The 25,858-nt window shown below is 41.3% G+C and overlaps 1 protein-coding gene across 1 annotated transcript; it reads right to left on the reverse strand.

Annotated features, from left to right (window-relative positions):
- Positions 1-16,724: 16,724 nt before the first annotated feature.
- On the reverse strand, positions 16,725-19,055 carry LOC134569271 (oocyte zinc finger protein XlCOF7.1-like). Its single transcript, XM_063428187.1, has one exon. It carries the CDS (start codon positions 19,053-19,055, stop codon positions 16,914-16,916), a length of 2,142 nt encoding a protein of 713 aa, XP_063284257.1. The 3' UTR covers positions 16,725-16,913.
- Positions 19,056-25,858: the final 6,803 nt, after the last annotated feature.

Genomic DNA, 25,858 nt, shown 5'->3' on the forward strand with positions numbered 1-25,858 from the left:
GTAAGAGATCCTCTATTTAACATATATAAATAGTTGAGAATACAATATAAAATAAGGATAGTTTTGGAAGTTTTGTTTTTTTAGATATCTATTATATAAAAATATAAATATAGACATATAAAATCCATTACAATATTTTATAGCAGAATTTATAAGATTAAACTAAATGCTTGCAAATATCATTAATAGATTAACATACCCTCCTAAACATGTTATCATGTCAGCCTCTCTGTCATTTTAAGATGGAGCAGCGTCTGTCTCCAAGTCTCTCCTCTGTCATTAACATTTAAAAGTACACCTATTTATACCTTAGGTGTCTTCATTTTAGGGTCACCGTAGTTCATATATGAAAAAGTAACACTTCTTTTAAGTTATTTATTTTAGGACCTCCCTTAACTTGACAAAAATACAAGACCATAACTAAAAGGGGTACACATCATGGAAAATCCCCTGACTTAGGACAAGATGGTATCCTAAAGTCTGAACAACTTATCTATTGTTTATTTGTCATGACCTAGACATCTTATTTATTGTTTATACTAAATTTCCATTATCCCAGGACAAAATGGTGTAAGTCAGGATGATGCCTTGAAGATATTATTGCATTACCTGTTTTGTATTAAGCTAAGACAAATTGGCATAAATATATTATGCACTGAAAGTAGGTAACAGGTCGTTGCTTAAAGAAACATGTATGAAAAACAATATGTTCCATTTCTAACACCTTGTCAGTTTACAAAGTACAAAGTTTAAGAAATACAACATTTCATTCTAACACTGTAGCGGAGAGCTGGTATTCCACAAGATATCTCCGCTCAGGATCCCAGTGAGGCTCAGGAACAAGAAGTTATAAATCCATATGAAGAGTTTCCAGCAGGCAAAACAATACAGCAATATCCCAACAGCACTCCCAATACCTGGACGACACACAGTATCAGGAACAGAGCTGAAAGCTTTATTCCTACAGTGGCCTTTTTAAAGCATGCTCCCATGCAAGGGAGGGATTTACAATAATTAAGACAGTAACCAATCACATCACGGTAACCTCCCACACATCTCCTCCCATCCATATGACTCATAATCCGCTTACACAGTACAGTAATTCCCCACATTCCTAGATGTACCCCTAAACCTAGTGGTACCCCTTTAAGTGTTACATCCCCTGATAGCTCTGATCTGGGTGAGCAATATATCCAAAAATCACCCAGATCGGACCAGGGGTTTGGGAAATTCATGGAAGTGAAGAAAAGAACGACTGCGCTGGATAGAATAGCCGAATCCAGTTCCAGGTGATGGGGCCTTGCGGTCGGTCACTGTATAAGGGAATAAAAGACACAAATTCCTTCAGTTAGAGAGACCTGGGAGGGTTCGCTTGAATCCCCTCGTTCAGATGTTTCTTACTACCGAACGAGGGTCAATTCGGTACTTTACAAGGGAATGCACCGTGGGTCTGGAGGTCTCAGAGGTGTTCGCCTAGCCGAGTGTCCATTTTGAGTTCCAGAAACTCGACGGCAAAACACCGCTGTTCGGGAGTTTAAAATGGCCGCCTCCACGTGTTCGTTTCCCGAATGGCGGCCACCCCGAGAACAAAGACCTCCTGCACGGCTCGCCAATTACCTGTTCGCAACATTGTTGCAACTGGTAATTGGAGACACACTTTACACTGGGGAAGTCTGGCTGTTCGGTAGTTTCATTCTCATAATTGCTGAAATGATTCTACCGAACAACCAGACGAATACAGTCTATTTTAACACCTAGAATGTTACAATTCACACGAATATATAAAACACATGAGTTTTCTAGGACAGTCCTGTGTCCTCCGCTACACTGCTCCCCCTTGCCCACAAGCCGGCATACACAGTCTGATCCCGCACGGATCGGCTTGGGGATGTCCGGGGATGCTCACGTATCATTTCTCCAGGTCTGTTTGTCTTGACAACCCGTCAGCGTTTCCATTTTGTTTGCCCGGGCGGTACTGAATATTAAAGTCAAAGGGCTGCAGCGCCAAACTACAGCGCAGCAGCCTGGCATTGTCCCCAGCCACCCAGTTCAGCCATACTAATGGGTTGTGATCCGTGAGCAACGAAAAGGACTGTCCATACAAATACGGCTGCAGCTTCTTTAGGGCCCACACCACAGCCAGGCATTCCTTCTCGATGGCGGCGTAGCTTACTTCTCTGGGTAACAACTTGCGACTGATGTAAGCCACGGTATGTTCTCCGCCATCGGCCCCGACTTGGCTCAGTACTGCCCCCAATCCAAACATAGAAGCGTCTGTGTGGACAAGAAAACGTTTACTCGGATTGGGAGCTGCCAAGACAGGGGCATTGATAAGTGCATTTTTCCGATGTTGGAATGCCTGCTCACACTCCGGGGTCCAGGTTACTTGGCGGGGAAGGTTTTTACGGGTCAGGTCTGTGAGGGGCTTGGCCAGGGCACTGTAATTGGGCACAAACTTCCTATAATACCCGGCCGTCCCTAAAAACGCTAACACTTGGGTCTTAGTCCTGGGGGTGGGCCACTGGGCTACAGCCTCTACTTTAGCTGGCTCAGGCTTTTGCTTACCACAGCCCACCCTATGACCCAGGTACTGCACCTCGGCCATCCCTATACTGCACTTGGCCGGTTTTAAAGACAGACCAGCTTCCCTAATCCGGTCTAGGACCGCCCCTATATGGGCCAAATGTTCCTGCCACGTATTGCTAAAGATAGCAATATCGTCTTGGTAGGCACATGTGTAATCTTGGAATCCATCCAGGAGTCTGTCTACCATCCGCTGGAAGGTAGTTGGGGCGTTTTTCATCCCAAATGGCATGACCTTAAATTGGTACAAGCCAAATGGGGTGACAAAGACCGACTTAGGGATGGCATCTGGGGCCAGGGGGATTTGCCAATATCCCTTGCACAGGTCGTGGTGAGATATTGGCCCCTGGCCATCCGGTCCAGTAATTTGTCTATCCTAGGCATAGGATATGCGTCGAACACGGTCTTCTCGTTCAACCTGCTGTAATCCACACAGAAGCGGGTTGTACCATCCCACTTCGGTACGAGCACTACAGGAGAAGCCCAGGGACTGTCCGAGGGCTCAATCACCCCTAATTGGAGCATCTGGTCAATCTCCTTGCGCATATTCTCCCTGACCGCTTCTGGGATGCGGTAAGGGGTCTGCCGCATGGGGAGTTGCCCTGGGGTCTCTACCCAGTGAGTGGCCAGAGGAGTGTATCCAGGTATATTAGAGTACGTGTCTCGTTTCTCTTCCAGCAACTGTTGTACCTCGATACGCTCCTGTGGGCTCAGTCGGTCCCCCAGTGCAACTTCCCCTAAATCTCCTGACAACTGACCGTCTCCCAATAGATCTGGGAGAGGTAAGCTGTCGCACTCGTCTAAGTTGGGGGCACATATAGCTGTCAACTCCTCGGAGCGCTCCGGGTAGGGCTTCATCATGTTAACATTGAGCATGCGACGCCCTCCAGGTCCAGTGCAGGGGCCGATTATATAGGTGGTATCACATCTTTGTTCTACCACTCTATATGGTCCCTGCCAGGCGGCCTGCAACTTGTCATGTCGAACAGGTTTTAATATTAACACTTTCTGTCCGACCTGAAAGCTATGGTCTCTCGCCCCCCGATCATACCATGTGCGCTGGCGAGTTTGTGCTGCCTGCAGATTCTCCTTCACTGTCTTGTTTAACGCTTCCAGGTGGTCTCTGAATGCCAACACATATGGTATGATGGGGGTGCCATCTGCGCTCCGATCCCCCTCCCAATGTTCCAGAATGAGATCTAGAGGTCCTCTTACCCTCCTCCCAAATAATAGTTCAAACGGGGAGAACCCTGTGGATTCCTGGGGCACCTCCCGATACGCGAATTGGAGGTGCAGTAGAAATCGCTCCCAGTCCTTGTGGGTCTCTGCAAACTGTGATCTTTGTCTGCAGGTAGCACGGTCCTCTTGGGCCCAAACATGCACAGTCTTTTAAGGCAACTTATTTCCACTTTATTGTTAAACTCCACAAAGACAACAGCACTTCATGGGACCCACTAAGTCCACGGCTACCCTGCTGAAGGGTTCCTCAATTATAGGTAGGGGGTGTAGCTTCGCCCTTCTTTTGTCTCCCCTTTTCCCTACCCTCTGGCAGGTGTCGCATGTGCTGCAATACCTGCGCACCTCCTGACTGATCACTGGCCAGAAGAAACTTTGGGTCAGCCGATATCTAGTTCGACTGACCCCTAAGTGTCTGGATAGCGGAATATCATGCGCTATCCGGAGTAACTCCGCTCAGTACCGCTGTGGTACCACTAACTGCCTCATCACTATGGGGTCTGCCCTCTCTATCTGTTTTTCTGTCTCCCTGTATAAAATCTGTTTGTCCCAGACAAATTTCTCCCCCTCCCCCCGGGTAAGTCAGTGACAACCTTGTCTCTATAAACCTGCAGCGTAGGGTCGGTGACTACTTCGGCTGCAAATTCGTTAAGGGGGGCCCAGGGGACACATTCTAAGGAAGGGGAAGGGTCTCTCACCTGAACCTCCAGTAGTGTGTTGTAGTCCTGGGTGTGGGCCTGCTGCCGAGTGACCAGAGGATGCACTTCTCCTGTGGTTGGTATCTGGGGCTCATAAGCCGATGTGAGCCTCCCCAGATCATTCCCCAACAAAACCTCCGCTGGTAAATGCAGCATCAGCCCCACTTCCATGTGTCCTGACCCCGCTCCCCAATGCAAATGTACCCTTGCTGTAGGTAGCCGGTATACTGCTCCCCCGGCTACCCTGATGGCTACAGTCTTGCTGAGTTTAGCCTGGTCTGAGACCAGGTGACTTTTCACCAGAGTTATAGTGGCACCCACCCCCCCCCCCCCCACCCGACTGGCCTGGTAGCTGTTTTAATCAGTGCCGGCTTTTGCTGCCTTCTTGCATCCATATAGTCATCCGCCTTTTTAGCGGCATCTGTGATCGAAGTGGGATTACGATCCCTTACCCACTCCTGTAGCTCTGCGGGTGTCCCATCGTAAAATTGTTCTAGTAGCAACATTTGTAATAGGTCCTCCATGGACCGAGCCTGGTTCGCTTGCACCCAACGCAGGGCTGCCCGCTGTAATCGGCAGGCCCATTCGGCATTTGAATCCTTGTCCGCCTTTTTCAGTTCTCTAAAGCGCCTCCGATACGCTTCTGGGGTAATCGCATATCAGGACAAAATTACTTCCTTTACCTGGGTATAGTCCCTGATTTCTGTATCGGGTATGGTACGGTAGGCTTCAGCAGCTCTCCCTGTCAACCGTCCTGCCAAGATGGGGACCCACTCTTCCCTATTTATTTTATGCAGCATACACAGTCTTTCAAAGTCTTGGAGGAAAGCATCTATATCCTCTTCAGTTTCCACATACATTTTAAATGCTTGATAAGGGATTTTTATCTTACCCTCTTGTACCGTGGTCACCGCTGTGTTTCTTTCTGGTGTTTGTGGTCCTCTTTGCCGCATTATAAATTCCTGCACCTCTGTCATCGTTTTGGAGATAATTTCCATTGGTGGGTTTTCCCCATAAAATGACAGTCTAAATTGAAGCTGTCTTTGGAACTCCTCCTGCTCTGTTCCCTCTCTCGCTTCTCTCTGTTCGGCGACTGAATCCTCCTCTCTTCTGTACTCTGCCATTATTTCAGAAATGAGTGTTGCCTTTGTCTTGTTGCTGGCTGGAATGCCTCTTGCTTCCAGAAGGTCTTTTAGTGTGGATCTCTTTAGTGTGGAGTAATCAATCTCCATTAATCCTTGTTCCTTTTGTGTGTCTAGATCCCACTGCTGCCACCAATGTAGCGGAGAGCTGGTATTCCACAAGATATCTCCGCTCAGGAACAAGAAGTTATAAATCCATATGCAGAGTTTCCAGCAGGCAAAACAATACAGCAATATCCCAACAGCACTCCCAATAATTGGACGACACACAGTATCAGGAGCAGAACAGAAAGCTTTATTCCTACAGTGGCCCTTTAAAGCATGCTCCCATGCAAGGGAGGGATTTACAATAATTAAGACAGTAACCAATCACATCACGGTAACCTCCCACATTCCTCATAATCCCCTTACACAGTACAGTAATTCCCCACATTCCTAGATGTACCCCTAAACCTAGGGGTACCCCTTTAAGTGTTACATCCTCTGGTAGCTCTGATCTGGGTGAACAATATATTCAAAAATCACCCAGACCATGGGTTCGGGAAATTCATGGAAGTGAAGAAAAGACCGACCGCGCTGGATAGAACAGCCAAATCCAGTTCCAGGTGATGGGGCCTTGCGGTCGGTCACTGTATAAGGGAATAAAAGACACAAATTCCTTCAGTTAGAGAGACCTGGGAGGGTTCGCTTGAATCCCCTCGTTCGGTTGTTTCTTACTACCAAACGAGGGTTAATTCGGTACTTTACAAGGGAATGCACCGTGGGTCTGGAGGTCTCAGCGGTGTTTGCCTAGCCGAGTGTCCATTTTGAGTTCCAGACACTCGACGGCAAAACACAGCTGTTCGGGAGTTTAAAATGGCCGCCGCCACCTGTTCGTTTCCCGAATGGCGGCCACCCCGAGAATAAAGACCTCCTGCATGGCTCGCCAATTACCCGTTCGCAACATTGTTGGCTTTGAAATCCACCAATCAGAGTGCTCTGTGTCATTTTACACAGCGTGGGAACGTTATTTGGAATTTCCCCACGCTGTGTAATTTGACTCATAACTCTCTGATTGGTTACTTAATCCACCAATCAGTCATTATGTCTACGTCTGCTGCCCACGTGTGTTCCACTGGGGAATGCAAATTAACTTTATTTGTATCAGCACAATGGACAGGACTCGGCTACTATGTAACAGATGCCGGTCTGTAGCCCTGAGGCCCTATGCCTCATGACATAAAACCACCAAATTTATTTAATATGTAAAATATCACTCTGGATTTGAAAGGAATATTCTATTCTTATAATTGTGTTTATCTAAAATAAAAACTATATAGGTGTATGTAGATTATAGATTGGTGGTTTAATAATTCAAAAACAAGGTGTGTTACAAAGACACAGTATGTTACAAAAGAAAAAAAAGGAAAAAAATCTCAGGCACTCACTGTACTTGGTTCCAGGCAGATTTATTACAAAGGTTCGACCTGAACAGTTCTTTATCAAGCTAATACCACAGTGACAGAATTCAATTTAAATACACACATCATACAAACAAGTCATCATTGTTTAATAACCAGTTTCATTAAATACACATAAGTATTCAATCAATAAATCAAACTATCATATCAGAGCCACAAAAGACATGGAAAAATGAGCAAGTGAAAGGCTGAGAAGAAAAATAAAAAAAGGGCAAAAGAAATCCAGGTTTTATACAAGACTACACATTAATAGACATACATATATTTTTCAATGAAGGACTCAACTAGACTTAATAGTATAATTGAATAAAAATACCTGAGGTTGAAAAAAAGCGCAAAGAGAATGGGCCGCCTACTGTGCGAACCCGTGCGTGGTTACATCATTCTGACAAAAGAGGATGAAGTACGGTGGTCGCAAAGGGTAAAAAAGGAAAAACACGTATAACCCAAACGCATGCGCAGAAAGAAGCCTAACCGCGCATGTGTATATTGTTCTAGCTAGGGCACATGTCTCAGGTACGGGCGGCTCACAGTACTGTGCTTCCGTCTGTAGCCAAAAGAAATTACCATACCTCTAGGTTAAACGAGCAAGCTACACCATAAAAAGAGTACCCTAAGCAGATAAGTAATATAATAGGAAATCTAACAGACAGAAAAAACTAAATAAAATAAAAGGAAGAGAAAAATAAATAAACAGAAAGAAAAAGAAAAATGAAACAAATAATAATAAAATAAATAAGTAAAAAAATAAAATTAAATAAATAATAAAAATAAAAAATAAAAAAATATAAAAAAATAAAAAAAATAGTAAATAAAATAAAAAGTACAGAATAAATAAATAAATAAGAAAATAAAAAGTACAAAATAAATAATAAATAGAAATAAAAAATAATAAAAGATTATGAAAAATAAACAACTAAGAATAAAAAAGAAGAGAAAAAAAATACAAAATACAGCCAAGCACTATAGTAAATATATCCAAATCAATTTAAGCTCAACAGTATGAACATAGACATGTAGGAGCCCATATATATATATATATATATATATATATATATGCACATATAAAGAAAATGTATATACATATATACCTACAGAAGTACACATATGGCCTTTATACATGTAAAAATAAGTAATTAAAAATATATCCAAGTGTATATTGAAAAATATATACAGTGTTAAGAGACCTAAATTACCATGATCAAAGTTAATATAGCTGTACAAGGGGATCCAACGGAAAATATTTGTTGAAAAAAATCAATATTGCTTCTCTGTAACCAATAAAGGAAATTTGTGAATAAAAGTGAAACACAATTCATTACTGCGAAGTGTATCCATATTGTAAAAAATATTTGTATGTAGCACAAACAGATAAAGTGCATAATATTTTTAAAGTGCTGATGAATCGAAAGTGTATACGATTAAAATAAAGTGCAAAAAGTAATTACATAAAGTGCATCCATTAATATAGTGCATCATACAAGAGCTATAATACATTAAAGTGCAAAGACAGAGTGCATGAGTCGATCAAGGGAATTCAAGCCATCCAATCTATTATGAAGACAAGTAAAATACCATAAAATGTAAACACGTGAAAATATATAACATGATAAATGTAATATACGTGAAAAGAAATAATATACGTAGAGCAGGATCCCAATAGAAAGATCAGCAAATGTGGAAATTCGTATTGACCAACAAATGGTCTAAGGAAGGTCTCTTGAGAGGGTGAAAGAAAAAGATAACCCAAACCAGCAAGGCCAAAGAGTAGCCTGAAAAGATAAAAAATTATTCATGATTAATATAAGATTAAGTAAAAACAAATCCATTAGTAAAAACAAACTATTCAGATTAAGGGTAACAAATCATATTATTGATTGAGTCCTTTTGGTGATACAGTATCCAATTCTCTAATCCAAAACGCTTCTCTCATTAGTAATCTTTTTATCCTATCCCCCCTCCTCAGAGTTTCAGGGACATAATCAATAATTTGAAATTTAAACAGAGAAATGTTATGTTGCGCTTCGGAAAAGTGAAATGGTAGAGGCAGATCAATCATTTTCGTACGTCTTGTAGATTTATGTTTGGAGAATCTTTCTTTCATTTGTCTGTTCCACATACAAAAAAAACACATGGACATTTCAAAATGTAAACAACATATGAGGAATTACATGTCACAACACTCATCTCTACTCTTGTTTTTGACTTCATCTAGTTGTTCAGCCAAAAGGACCCTAGGATAGCCCCGTTTATAGAATCTATCCACCATATTATTCAGTTGCATGTCAACTTTACCACTATCCGACACCAATCTTTTGACCCTCATTAACTGACTTTTGGGTAAAGCTTTAAAGACAGAGGAGGGATGGTAACTGTTGAAATGCAATAGAGTGTTCCTATCAAGGGGCTTCCTATACACATTGGTCTCAAATCCCTTAGCTCCCTTTGTGATCAATATATCCAGAAAAGGAAGCTCTAAGCACTATCACTATGTGTCATGGTGAATTTAATACAAGAAGAAAAATACCTTTCCGGTCGAAACGTTGCGTTACATTCTGTCATAATAAATCTGCCTGCGGCTTGAAGTTGGAGTGCCTGTGAGTTTTTTCTTCTTGGATTATTGTACTGGGATTGCTGGTCCTGCTCTGGAGCACCCTTGGCCGTTGGGACTGATTGCGGTTCTCATCACTTACTCTGCTCAATGGTGAATTTAATAGTCTGAGAGCAAGTATTCAAAACAGAAAAGAAATGCTCTAAGGACTCCAATGTACCAGTCCAAGACACCAGTATATCATCGAAATACCTTATCCATATATCAACATGTCTTTTAAACAATTCATTGTCATAAATAAGCTTCTCTTCTATTTCGGACATGTATATACTGGTATATGTGGGTGCCACATTGGAGCCCACAGAAGTTCTCCTAAGTTGTAAATAAAAGTCTTCTTGAAAAAGAAAGTAATTATCGCTCATCACCATTTCCAATAACTGTACCAAAAAAGTAAGGTTTCACCTTCAAACCCTAATGTCACAAAAGCATTTTTTGCCCGGAGGCCTAAATCATGTTCTATAAAGGTATATAAGCTGGTCACATCAAAAGAGACCAGAGTGTATCTCTCAACATTCCTTACTGTCTCAAGTTTTTTTAAAACCTCTGTCGTATCTTTAACGTACAACTTGATATTTAATAGAAAAAGTCTTAACAGGCAATCCAAAAATTGTGCAAAAGGTGAAAGTAACGAGCTAATCCCACCACGATCGGTCTTCCGGGCGGACATACTAAACTCTTGTGAATCTTGGGTAGCACATACATAACTGGTACTATTGGTTAATTTTTAAAAAAGAAACACATAGGTATCTCTATCAATAATTTTTATAACCAGCATAATTAAACATAAATAAACATATCCAAAATTCACTTGAATCAGTTAAGTGGTTCAGGAGATAGGTGGAAGTCATATATTGACCGAGAAGGGACAAACCAGCCAGTTCCAAATGGTTTGGCAGTGTCCCTGGGACAACGCCCTTCTGGAGAACAATGGGACAGGGAAGAGGCACACCTTCCCATGGATTCAAAGGGCAGAAAAAGTATCCCAAAAGATTCAATATGTCCATACACTGTTTTTAAAGGGCCATACATTGTTTTTAAAGGGTCATGTTGCAGGAGGCTGGCAATCAGTCCTCTCCAATGCCCAGTGGCAAATGGCAGTTTGTCACAGGTGGTTTCGTCGCTTTGTTCGGAACTCGAGGCCGGTGATGTGTGCCCACAAGCGCCATCTTGCGCACGGCGTGTCGGCGATGTTAAGGTCATGATTTGTAATGTCGTCGGTTTGAGCTTTGATTTTTTGACAGATTGTTGTGTCATTATTGGTATGTGTATATCTGCTAATTTAGATGCTTTTTGTCTGGATAAGCTCTTCTAATTGCTGCGATGAGCGGGTTCTCTCCGGGAGATGATCGCCTACACGCAGTGGCGTACTAAGGGAGGGCGGGGGGGGCAGTCCGCCCTGGGTTCCATCAGGCAGTGGGGAGCCACCAGGGCTGGCCAGGCTTGGGAGTCAGTGAGCTGTGTGGCTGCACCGGGTGCCATAGCAGCATAGGCACCGGGCAGCCGACACAGCTCACACGCAGGGGCTGGGAACAAGCTGGAGACCTGCACGGATATTTGGGGACGGGGCCAGCTTTGCCGTGGGGGCGGAGCCAAACCGAATGTGGGGGCGGGGCTAAATGCAGCCTCATACTGATGCACACAGAGGGGAAGCAGGAAGGAGTCCCTGCTTCCCCAACTACAGCACAGGAGGGACTGAATCCACTCCTTCTCCAGCCCAAGCTTACTGTAAATGAGAGAGTGTGTGCTGTGTGTGTGTGTAACTGTGATTGTGACTGTCTTTGACTGTGTGTGTGATTGTCTGCTTGTGTGTGTGTGTGTGTGACTGCCTGTGATTGTTTACCTGTGATTATCTGTGTGACTCTGTGTGTGTGACTGTCTGATTGTGTGTGTGTGTGTGTGTGTGTGACTGTGTGATTGTGTTATGTGTATGTGTGACTGTCTGCCTGTGATTGTCTGTGTCACTGTGTGTGTGTGTGACTGTGTGATTGTGTTATGTGTATGTGTGATTGTCTGTGTCACTGTGTGTGTGTGTGTGACTGTCTGCCTGTGATTGTGTGTGTGTGATTGTCTGTGATTGTGTTGTGTGTGACTGTGTTGTGTGTATGCGTGACTGTCTGTGAATCTGTGTATGTGTGACTGTCTGCCTGTTTGATAGCCTGCATATTTTACTGTCTGCCTGTAACTGTGTGTGAGTGACTGTGTGTGGGACTGTGTGCATCTGACTGTGTCTGACGGTCTTCGTCCTGCAGTGAGCCGGCAGCCAGGATAGGATGTCATCGCGGCCTCGGCGTCATTACAGGGCATGCGCTAGACCTGTGCAGAAAGAGCACAGAGATCCCAGCAGCAACCACTGACCACCAGGGACTGAGGATCTACTCCAGCCCTTCTAGAGCAAGGTAGGGATGCTGGGTGGACCTCTTAATTATTAAATGTGTGTATGTATGTAATGTTTGTGTGTGTATGTGATTGTGTGTCTGTGATTGTATGTGTGTGGATCAGTGATTGTGCTTGTGTATATCTGTGATTATGTGTGTGATTGTGTGTATCTCTGCATATGTGCTTAGTAGATAGCTCCCTTATTCCCTGTCCTCAAATATTGCAATCCCACATAAGGATAACAAATAAGGGATTTATCTACTAAACAACTGAAAATAAGAAAAGGGCGTTTTTTTTTTTATCCTTTAGCAATTATCCCTGAATTGGTGCCCGTATGTGAGATTTGCATATTTAAAGATACCAAATGAGGGTGCTGTTTAGCAGATAGCACCTTATTTGGTGTCCTTAGATATGGCAATCCCACAAAGGATAGCAAATAGAGGAGTTTTCTGCTAAACAAAGATTGAAATTAAGAGGTGTCAGCCAGCCCACAACAAAAAATCTGGGTGGCTAATGTGAATTATATGCAAATGTATAGTCAGATGCCAGCATGAAGAACACAGCATGCTGGCATCAGAGAGCCAATGGCAGCATATTACCCCATCCACTAGTGAGAAGTTTTACTGCTCCACCTCGCCCTCCTGTTTTGACTGTGGTATCTTATGTGCCCCCCCATATATATTGTTCATAGAGTCGCCACGATGTCTGCATGTGTGTCAATGTGTATCTGTGTGTGACTGTGTTTGTGTGTGTATGTCCGTATGTGTGTATATGAGCAGACATCTAAAAATCTCGCCAACACTACACACAAATACACTCTTGCATTTCAACGTCAACACTACATACAAACCCCACCATTATATATAACCATACCACTGCATTCAAATACCACACAACACACAAATGCATGCTTGCATTCAAACGCCAACACTACATACAAACACACCGCAACATTCACTCACATATACTCCATACAAAAACATGCATATATTCAAAAACACTGCTTAGTGCTAAATACATTAAAACATTTTTCAGTTGTTTTTATATTTAAAGTTGAGGGGGGGGGGGAGCAAGGGGAGGGTGCCAAAAATAGGACCCGCCCCGGGTGCCAAATGCTCTAGGTACGTCCTTGCCTACACGTCTGTCTTCTCCGGCGGTGAGGCCACGCCCCCTATATAAAAATATTTTTTTTCTGCCTAAGGATAATTGAGTTAATGCAGTATCTGACTCAATTATCTCCCAAACAGAGGGGAGGGATTGTAGGTTTGCTATGGGAGTGTCATGCGTTTCAAGTCTATTGTCTGTGACTTTATTCTGTAGGATTCCCAGTCGGCCATAAAGAGGTTGGCATAGCTTGGCGCGAACCTTGTACCCATCGTAATGCCTTGTTTTTGTAGGTAAAAGGAGTCAAAAAACCAAAAATAGTTGTTGGTTAAAATGATATTAATACCTTCTAAAATAAAATCTATTTAAACAACCCCTGCCAGGTTACAACTTTTATCCCATTCTGAAGAAGCCACTTATGGTGAAACGCGTTTATGGTTATTAATTCTGTATTTTACTGTGTATTTTAGATCAATAAACGTTGTTTGGCTACTTTATTGTATCAATCCTCTTTTTATTGCACTCTTTATGCACTTTAGACAACTTTTTTTTACCTATTCCTGGCATTTTAACCTTTCCTGGTTACTTTTACTTCCACTGGCAATTTTAAAGTTCCAGTACTCCAAGAAATCCTAGGTGGGGATCATACCACCAGCGCCTATCCATAGAGCAGTACCTCTGCTCTATCTTTGTGAGTATTATTTTATTGTCTCTACTACTCTCTTAACCTATCACAATTGAGAGCACTATTGCTGCTTTTTATTCTTCTATATTGGAGCCTTGGATCACCAGACGGTGCTGACGGACGTATCGCCGGTACATATCCTATAAGCGGGGATTATACCACTGTATGCTATCCACACCAGAGCTGGCCATAGCTCCCTCAAATGTGAGTTTTTACCTCTTCTTATCTGCACATTGAACCACATCAAAATGGAGAGCACTATTGTCGCTTTCTGTCTTTCTTTTCCGAGTTCTGGACTACCAGACGGTGTTGATGGAGACCCCCTCCCTACATATCCCATAAGCGGGGATTATACCGCTGTACGCAATCCACACCAGAGCTGGCCATAGCTCTCTTGAATGTGAGTTCTCTACTTTTTGTTACCTATCACACCCTGAACTTTCATACTATACCATTAGTCGCCTCTACCTCTCTTGTATTTACATATACGGAACGGTCTACACTAGACGCATCCACAGAAAAACTCTATCAAGTATCCTAGACCATCTATTGGCACCCTAGCAATACTTTACTGGACTATCTACCCTTATTTGGTGCACCCCTTCCATATCTTTTTGACATACACGCAAGCTCACTTCAGAAAAGTTCACTGTCATGTGATGCGGGGTCTGAATATGGGGGCAGAGCATAGAGGCACCAAATTGCTGGGGATTCAGTAGGGAGCCTCACAGTGCTCCCTGTGACCCCTGGCAGCCTAAATGCATCCCCCAGCACCTCCCTCCTTCTTTCCCTCAGACTGAACTGTCACAGTCCAAGGGAAAATTACCTGTGGGCAAGTGCCCCCGCTCCCTCCCTTGTCCTACCCTGCTGACGACCATATGTTCCTCCTGCATCAAGCAGGGTACTACCACTCATTGCAGTGAACAGTTTGACTTCTACAGTTATATTCTTGTAATCTTCTTGAAGCAAAATCTTTTTAGATTTTTTAGATATTCATCCAGTAATAATTCAGACTTAAATCTTTCCCATGCTTTCCCAACATTAAATGTAGGCAGTTAGCTACTCCTGAGATGTTTGTTTGTCACATCAGAGTTCCAATAATCGAATCAGATTGTCTTGCAGCCTTGAAATGTATATTTAAACATACACACCATTCGAAAATAACAAAGTATTTGCAAGCGTCTGTACCAATACAGCAATATGTATGCACTTCAAAATAATATTCATTTTTGATGTTAAGTATTGGTGGTGAATAGCTATTTGCAAAAAGCTTTTATATGTCTAAGAATTCAGTTAATTAGGAGGCGTACACATGAGGATAAGGCTATTTGTTTTTTAAAATATGTGTAAAAAGGGTTGTGGCTTAATAACCATTCTATCCAATCTAGGATTAAAGCCATACATTATGAAAATAGTAACTTTTTTGGGGGGGGGGGTTTACTGTACATATTGGGGCTGATGTGTACTATGGTCGTTGCTGCTGCCAAAGAGTAATGGGAGTTGGAGCGCAGGACTTGTTTTTGTGTGTTAAGACACCCCTAGTGTCTTTAATCAAAACCACAGTTTAGTCGACCTTCTCCGTCTGTAATACAAATAATATCCATTCGCATAACCTGTAGTGCACGAACCAAATTCAGGGGAAGCGGCAATCTCCCGACCGGGATCCGTGAATGGCTCCAAACTCCCGAACGGCACTACACGAACTGCTGCTAGCCGCCGAACAATAACATCCACCAAGCGGCTTTCGGTTCCATCCAGCAGTCTCTAAATGTGAAGAAGAAATCCCCTTAATAACAAGACAGATGTTCCGCATTAAGGGTCAAACAGGATCATGCTTTACTGTGGGCTACCTGCCCGTGTTTATGCAGGTCTCCCACTTGGTGGACACTCCCCTAGGGGACCAAATGGGAGACTTAAATGACAGACACATATGGGGACATTCCAGACACACAGTCACAGTTTTTACCCACAATGCACTATGATTCCCTCCCCTCTGCCCTGGAGATAATTACCAAGTAACTCAATTATCTCCAGGACAAAGCCAGTCGCCATTTTAAGTATAAAATCAGAAAAAGACATAAAAATACATAACTTTTCGAAAACGGAACATTTCTCATTCACATCACATATCCCCAGATAGCCTGGATCTGAGTGCATATTATTAGCGAATAGCGCTCAGATCCCACACACATAGTTCAATTGCCATGGAGTCAAAGTTCTTACAGTCTTTCGGTATACGAATGACTCCATGGGAAGGCTATCTGGGTTAAGTCCTTTCGTATGCTTTCCAAACTCCCGAACGGCTGGTGTTCGTATGCTTCCGTGGAGGCAGCCAGGCGTTCCGTTGTTTCAGCGGTGTTCGGCAGAAAAGGTGTCCGTTTTTAGTTCCAAGAAAATAGAGCTGAACACTGCTGGGCTTTCGCGTGGTTTTAAAATGGGCGCTGCCTCGTGGTCGACATACGAACGACAACCACCTTAAATTCGTTTAATTGAGAAGTGTCTGCGGTTAACCACAACGTTCTAATTGGGATCAATAGGTTAACCAGCAGCACACTTCTCTACTGGGTGGCCGTCCGTTCGGCAGGTTTGTTCTTGAAAAAACAGTCATTCGTATGGCTGGGCTATAGAAAACAGCCATTTACACGAACAGGATAGAAATAGACGAATACACCAGCAATAAACAGACAGATGGTTCTGTCACATTGTGTATTTATAAAATAGAGACTCTAAGTTCCTGTGTATGAAAGAAGTCTGAAATTATATTAATTGCAACTAATACAAGAATGATTATAATTACATTACATCAGGTATTTTAAAGCTCATAATTAGCGTAAACTAATTTGCATTCCTCAGTCAGAGCTCTGGTCTCCTATTCCAGTTCCAGTTCATATTCTTCTTGGTATGAATAATTTGTAAATACATTTATTGTGAGTGCTACTATCAAAGTTAATATTTGTTGTGCGAGCCTGAGAAAAATCACAATTCAAGATTTGATTTCTATATTAATCCATAGATGCATTATAATATCACCTCACTTGTGTGAGTTCTCTGATGACGGACAAGCTCTGATTCACTGGCAAAACATTTCCCACATTTACTACATAAGAAAGGCTTCTCTCCTGTGTGAGTTTTCTGATGTCTAACAAGACTTGAATGGTGCCCAAAACAATTTCCACATTCAGAACATGAGAACGGTTTCTCTCCTGTGTGAGTTCTCTGATGACGGACAAGATTTGAATGTTGCCCAAAACATTTTTCACATTCAGAACATGAGAACGGTTTCTCTCCTGTGTGAGTTCTCTGATGACTGACCAGCTCTGCATTTGTGACAAAACATTTTTCACATTCAGAACATAAGAATGGTTTATCTCCTGTATGTTTTCTCTGATGATGGACAAGCTGTGCCTTTTTGACAAAACATTTTTCACATTCAGAACATGAGAACAGTTTCTCTCCTGTGTGTGTTCTTTGATGACGAACTAGCTCTGCATTTGTGTAAAAACATTTTTCACATTCAGAACATGAGAACGGTTTCTCTCGTGTGTGTGTTCTCTGATGACTGACAAGATTTGAATGTCGCCCAAAACATTTTTTACATTCAGAACATGAGAACGGTTTCTCTCCTGTGTGTGTTCTCTGATGACGGACAAGCTCTGCATTTGTCCCAAAACATTTTTCACATTCAGAACATGTGAAAAGTTTCTCTCCTGTGTGTGTTCTCTGATGACGGACAAGATGTGCATTTGTGACAAAACATTTTTCACATTCAGAACATGAGAATGGTTTCTCTCCTGTGTGAGTTCTATGATGACTGACAAGCTGTGCCTTTTTGACAAAACATTTTTCACATTCAAAACATAAGAATGGTTTCTCTCCTGTGTGAGTTCTCTGATGACTGACAAGTTCTACATTTGTGACAAAACGTTTTTCACATTCAGAACAAAAGAATGGCTTCTCTCCTGTGTGAGTTTGCTGATGACGGACAAGCTGTGCCTTTTTGACAAAACATTTTTCACATTCAGAACATGAGAACAGTTTCTCTCCTGTGTGTGTTCTTTGATGACAAACTAGCTCTGCATTTGTGTAAAAACATTTTCCACATTCAGAACATGAGAATGGTTTCTCTCGTGTGTGTGTTCTCTGATGACTGACAAGATTTGAATGTCGCCCAAAACATTTTTCACATTCAGAACATGAGAACGGTTTCTCTCCTGTGTGAATTCTTTGATGACGGACAAGCTCTGCATTTATGATAAAGCATTTTCCACATTCAGAACATGAAAATGGTTTCTCTCCTGTGTGAGTTCTCTGATGAAGGGCAAGTTGTCCTTTCCCGGCAAAACATTTCCCACATTTAGTACATAAGAAAGGCTTCTCTCCTGTGTGTGTTCTCTGATGTCTAACAAGAGTTGAATGTTGCCCAAAACAATTTCCACATACAGAACATGAGAACGGTTTCTCTCCTGTGTGAGTTCTCTGATGACAGACAAGCACTGCTTTAGTGATAAAACATTTTCCACATTCAGAACATGAGAACGGTTTCTCTCCTGTGTGGGTTCTCTGATGGCTAACACAATCCGAATTACGTCTAAAACATTTTCCACATTCAGAACACGAGAAAGGTTTCTCTTGTGTGTGTGTTCTCTGATGACTGACAAGATTTGAATATCGCCCAAAACTTTTTTCACATTCAGAACATGAGAACGGTTTCTCTCCTGTGTGAATTCTCTGATGACTGACCAGCTCTGCATTTGTGAAAAAACATTTTTCACACTCAGAACATGAGAATGGTTTATCTCCTGTATGTTTTCTCTGATGACGGACAAGATGTGCCTTTTTCACAAAACATTTTTCACATTCAGAACATGAGAACAGTTTCTCTCCTGTGTGAATTCTCTGATGACGGACAAGTTCTCCTTTCCTGGCAAAACATTTCCCACATTTACTACATAAGAAAGGCTTCTCTCCTGTGTGAGTTTTCTGATGTCTAACTAGATTTGAATGTTGCCCAAAACCATTTCCACATACAGAACTTGAGAAAGGCTTCTCTCCTATGTGAGTGGGGTTTATGTTTACTATCTCCTTTGAGAACATACAGGAATCTGACACAATGCTTGATTTTTCAGAGTTAGAATTGGTTATGTTAATAGATTTCTTCATAGCTTTGCTTCATGTATTTCTGTTCTTGTCACCTCTCCTGACAAATACACCTGAAAGAAATATATTAGGAGATTAAAGGAAATGGCTATACTTAGAAAAACAGACAATGTTTGCATAATATATGAGATACCACCATCAGTTGTCATAGTGCTTGCAAAGAAATCAAGTATTTTGTGTGCATTAACCCATTCACTAACAAAATTGTGTATACAAGTGATACTCAAAAAATTAGAATATCTTCTGCAATAAGGAGGGTCATCCTGGGGGCGTGACCGGACGTGGGAAGAGATGGCAGCACACAGAGAGCTCAGCTGTCTCGGGCTCCTGCACGCGGCTAATACAACCTTTTGACAGTAGTCCACGGTAATAGCCTGGCTCTAAACTAAATTGAAACGAGCATCGAAATGTCTCACCGCACGAAAAGACTGTGGAGGTTAAAGACAAGTCGACCTTCTTTGCAGCCAGGACGCCACAAAACAAACACGCTGATAACCCCTCTGAAATCCAAGCACATGACGGTGCCGGTTCTGATCCAGACACAGACCAAATTGAAACGGCTGAAAAATCAGATAGCTTGCTAACTCCAACTCTTTTACATGCAATGCTAGATGCAGCAGTTACTAAAATGCAGATCATAGTCACAGAAGCTATAGCTGACTTAAAAAAGGATCTTACGGATTTGGATATTCGGACATCTCATCTAGAGGAAAAGGTAGATGTTATAAATGGTAGATGTTATAACCTTGGGAGATCGCTTGATTACCCTACAAGATAAATTATTTATGCAGGAATTAAAACTTGCGAATGTAGAAGATAGATCAAGTTGCAACAATCTTAGATTACGCGGGGTATCAGAAGAAGTAGGAGCACAGGATATAACAGCTTTCACGACAGTTATTCCAAGTTATCCTGCCAGACTTACCACTCAATATGTTCCTTTTGGATCGCATATATATATATATATATATATATATATATATATATATAGACTCCCCCGACTGCAACATTTGCCTGCCTCTAAGCCAAGGGATGTGCTTATGAGGCTCCATTACGATCATGTAAAGGAACAGATAATGCATGTACATAGATCTAATCAAGATCAGCTGAAACATTAAGAGGCAGAAGATCCTTCAAGGATATTGCTGAATCATTACGACATCATAATATCCCTTACAGAAGGAGCTATTCAGCTAAACTTCTCATTACTAAAGGAGGGAAACTCATTATAGCTGCTTCACCTTCAGAAGGGATAGATCTGTTGCACAAATGGGGACTAGTTAAAGATCTCAAATTTAAGTCTACAAGCTCAACTAAAACAACAGGTGATGAAAGACGCATGCAGAGACGCAGGCATGTTACACCGAAAGAAGATTAAGACTGACCTCCTGAGAATAATCAAGGGTTTGGCAATCTTATATATTATTGAACTGATCAAATGTTTAAATGTTCCATCGATAATTACTATTAACCCAACAACCTATATGGGCGTAATTGAATTATATAGTAACTAAAGCATATTGATATTGCATCAGTTAAACCTTACTACAGAAGATGAAACAGGGACAGGATATCTGACCCAGAAGAAAATGTAATTTGTAACGGGGTTTTTTTTTTTTTGATTCTTTTTGTATCAGGCTCACTTCAAATTAACAAAAGTGTATTTATCTTCACAGGTATAACTCTTTCAACCGCCAAGGCACTGAAGTTACTTTTTTTAAGTACTAGTAAATGCTTGGCAATGTTATATTATGCCTTATATACTTATCCCCTTGTGGCATTGCAGTCAACAAGGGTCTAATTGAATTACAGCTAAAGGGCAACAGCACTATACTACATATGGTTAAGTTACCTATGGGAAATACATTAATTTGTTAATAGCCTCTGCCAGGTACCCAGCAGCAATCTCCTGTTCCCCACGGTATTTACAAAATCCTTTTCGCAAGTATTTAATATTGTTGAATTTTATGGTGCAATGTATCCGATCAGTATTTTAAGCTACGCCGTATTTAAAGCTATGCAGAAATTTAATAGAACTATGTCTAAGGAGCACCTGATATATATTATAAAATGTTACTATATTACTTGCAAAAGTGATATAATACACAGCTTACTGGACTAGAGGCACTATAACGTACTCTGTTTTTTTTTCATCTTCATCACGGTCATATTATGCCTAATCTACCCGTTATAAATTAACGTCCAGGGCCTGTAGGTAATTCTGACGCTTTTTACGGCGACCCCTTTTGTTTAAACAATTCTTTAACAACAATACTTTATACCCTATAGTTTATTTAAATTATGAATGTATAGCCCTTATGAGTTTCACTTGATATATCGTTGAAAGTGACCATTGTACAAATATTTATTTTTCCCCTCCCCGCTTTTTTCTTTTTTTTCTCTTCTTGTATATTGTTATATTGACTATTGTACCTTGTTAGTTCCAACATTCAACCACTGTGACACGCTTAAATACCAGACTACGTTAAATATAAGGGCTAGGACATAAAAGGACTAACGACTCACTTGACTATAATATATTGCTTCAGGCAGAAGTAAAGCATCTTTTAAGCAAAAGTGATTGTCAAACAGACAGAACCCAACAAATCATATTGTCTTGCCTATACTTGCCCATATTCAATCGGGTGCAATGAAATTTTACACGCATAATGTTAGAGGGCTAAACATACCCCATAAGCGTTATACCCTCCTTAAGGAAATATGTAGTTCACAAGCAGACATTATATGCCTGCAGGAAACCCATTTTAACCCCTTAAGGACACATGACATGTGTGACATGTCAAGATTCCCTTTTATTCCAGGCGTTTGGTCCTTAAGGGGTTAAACATGACAAACCTATTCTAAGAATTAGAAATTCTCCATATCAATACCATGCCACATCCCCCTCCAAAAGCAGAAGAGTCTCGATATTGGTCAGCCACATGCTCGCTTTCGGCCAAATTTCAGTTCAATTAGATCCGCAGGGCAGATTTATTATTCTCATATGTTCATTAAATAATACCATTTACACAATAGTCAGTTCATACTTCCCGAACAAGAATCAGTCCAGCTATTTGTTCACTCTTTTAGACAAGGTAGAGAAACTACAAACAGGAATCCTGATTATATGTGGGGATGTGCCTTACACACATATAAAAGAAAAAAACACTTACATAACCAATGCACATCTCTCAATAACAAATTGGCTTCATATGGTCTTTATTATTATTATTATGATATTTATAGAGTGCCATCAAATTCTGCAGCGCTTTACAATGGGTGGACAAACAGACATGTAGTTGTAACCAGACAAGTTGGACACACAGGAACAGAGGGGTTGAGGGCCCTGCTCAATGAGCTTACATGCTAGAGGGAGTGGGGTAAAATGACACAAAACGGTAAGGATAGTATTAGACTAGTGACAGTTGCAGAAGAGTAATCAGTCAGGAGCTATTAACAGTTTAATTGATACGCTTTTATGAAGAAGTGGGTTTTGAAGAAGTGGAGACTGGGTGAGCATCTAACAGAGGAGGGAAGCGAGTTCCACAGGAACGGTGCAGCCCTCGAGAAATCTTGAAGGCGAGCATCAGAGGTGGGAGTACGGACAGAATATAGATGTAAGTATTCAGCAGATCGTAAGGGCCTAGACGGGACATACTTGTGTATAAGGGAGGATAGATAGGTGGGAGCAGCATTATGTAGAGATTTGAAAGCAAGAACCAGAATTTTAAATTGAGCTCTATATTTTATATGAAGCCAATGTAGGGACTGACAGTAGGGTGAGGCATGGGAGGTGCGGGTGGACAAGAAGACGAGCCTCGCCGCTGCATTCATTATGGACTGTAACAGCGCAAGTTGGGAGCATGTAAGACCACTGAGAAGCAGATTACAGTAGTCAAGGTGAGAAAGGACAGTGGAATGGACCAACACCTTAGTCGCATCTGGCGTTAAGTATGGGCGGATGCGCGCAATGTCTTTGAGATGGAAATGACAGGATTTGGCAATAGACTGAACATGAGGCTTGAAGGAGAGGTCGGAGTCAACACCTAGGCAACGAGCCTGCATGGTGGAGCGGATAGTAGCACCGTTGACTTGGAGGGAGACAGACACAGGAGTAACAACATTTGAGGGAGGAAAGACCAGAATTTCTGTTTTGGTCAAGTTTAGTTTAAGGAAGTGGGCAGCCATCCAGTTAGAAACAGCAGAGAGGCAGTCAGAGACACTAGTCAAGAGGGACGGGGAGAGATCAGGAGAGGACAGGTAGATTTGCGTGTCATCCGCATAGAAATTATATTGGAAGCCAAAGGATCTAATGAGTTTACCAAGGGAGGCAGTATAGACTGAACCTTGGGGAACACCGACAGAGAGGAGTTGGGGAGAAGAAGCAGAGCCAGAGAAAGAAACACTGAAAGAGCGCTGGGAGAGTTAGGATGAGCATCAGGAGAGAGCAATATCTTGTAGACCGATATTGGAGGATGAGAAGAAGCTGTTGATGATCAACAGTGTCAAAAGCCGCAGACAGGTCAAGGAGAATTAGGATAGAGTAGTGACCATGAGATGATTTATAATATATGATATATGGAGAACTTTACATCCAGAAGCTAGAAATATACACATCACTCACAAGTGTATAATACATACTCCAGTATAGATGGATATCTCATGCTTCACATTCATATGTATCAGGTTAACACCTGTGAGATAGGTACCTCAGCGGAATCTGATCATAATCCAGTGTTACTCACCCTTATAGATTTATATCAATATAAAAATAGAAGCCCATGGAGATTGAACGAACAGCTGCTCAATGATACTACATTTGCGGACACGATTCGGAAGGAAATACAACAATACTTCAATATCAATGATAATGAAGATTCGAACCCTGTCGCAGTATGGCTAGCACATAAAACAGTTTTCCGAGGGATCCTATTGTGTAGGGCATCTTACTTAAAGAAGATAAATCATACACATCTGATTAATCTTTTTAAAAAAGCTCCAAGACTTGCATTGAGCAAATCAAGTAAATCCTTCTCAAGCTATCCAACAGCAAATACTGACGGTGCAACAAGATATTAACACAATTCATACTAAAAAGGCTACAGTAACACTGAAGAAACTTAAAGTGACTTCTTATTCTATGGGAAACAAAGCTACAAAGGTACTTGCGCGAAGACTGCAAAACAAACAGGCACAGATCAGAATACCATTTATAAATACCCACTCGGGGCACACAGATTTGCAACGAATACGCGCAGTACTACAATACCTTATATAACTTGAAAGATCAATCGACTCAGTCACAACCCACTCTTGCATCTATAAGTTCATTTCTAGCAAACTTTACTTTCCCTAAAATAACAAGATACTACTCAGACAAGTTATCCGCACCTATCACTACGGAAGAGGTACTCTACCAAATTGACAAAATCCATAATGGGAAAGCACCAGGTCCAGATGGCTGTACTAACATATACTATGCCACTTTAAAACATGAATTGTCTGCAGCTCTTACTAATTTCTTTAATAACGCCACCCAAATGGGGTCTTTTCCAACTCACATTATCACTATCCCCGAACCAGGGAAACCTCCGTCTCTTAAATTTAGACGCAAAACTATACGCTAAAATATTTGCAGAACGACTCAAAAACATATTACCGACATTAATCCATACGGATCAAGTGGGATTTGTGACAGTTAGACAGGGATCAGATAACATCAGGAAGACATTAGACCTATACAAAATCTTAAAAGAAACTAAACAGGGGAGCATTATGTTATCCCTCGATGCAGGAAAGGAGTTTGATCGTCTGAATTGGCAATTCCTCAACGAAACCCTATTGGCCTATGGATTTCCAACCTTCTATCTTTCTGCAGTTAAGGCTTTGTATAGTGCTCCGATTACAAATGGGTCCCGACAGGGCTGCCCATTATCTCCTCTCCTATACGTGTTAGCCTTAGAACCCCTTGCTATAACTATACGAAACAACAACAGCATTGATGGAGTGTGGGTTGGACACAAGGAATATAAACTCAGCTTTATTTGCTGATGATTTTTTTCTTATACTCACACAACCACTTATAACACTCATTACATAAAGTTATACACGCATATTGTGGGGATATTTATGGGATAATAATTGTAAACAGATGAGAAATTGCCCACGATTTCAATTCTCAGATCCCTAATCGTTATCGTGTTAAATGAAATGTATAACCATATACCGGTAATTAAAAATCACAAATTGTTATAAAAATAGATATTTATTTCTTAACAATTTAAATAATAATGATGAGTAACATGCATGATAATAATCAATGGAATATTCAGTATAACATGAATATGTAATACAATATGGCAATAATAATTAATATGCAGTATAAAAACAATATGCAATACAATAGGCAATTTACTTCCTGGTTAGTACAGCATAAACTCCCTTAGCTGTCAAGATAAGATTTACGATGGGCTTCACAGAGGGAATGTTTCAGTGTGCAGCATGAGATTCGTAAAAGAAACTTTCAGCTGGCAGAAGTAACCCTTTCAATGCTGGCTAGACCTCCTAAGTAGTTAAGATCTACTCCTATGTAATTTTAATTAAAATAACATTTAACCCGTCATCAACCATTTCCTTGATTTTATCCAATGAGAGAAATCTACTATGTTATATTAGCTGATATTTTATTAATTTGCCTAAACAGATATTTTATCTTATTTTAGAGCCAATCAATACAGCTGGATAAATGGTCATGATATGCTAACGTGATATTAATCACACAAATACATTAATGATTATATTGATCC

This window comes from Pelobates fuscus, chromosome 7 (assembly GCF_036172605.1).
Source record: "Pelobates fuscus isolate aPelFus1 chromosome 7, aPelFus1.pri, whole genome shotgun sequence".
NCBI lineage: Eukaryota > Metazoa > Chordata > Amphibia > Anura > Pelobatidae > Pelobates > Pelobates fuscus.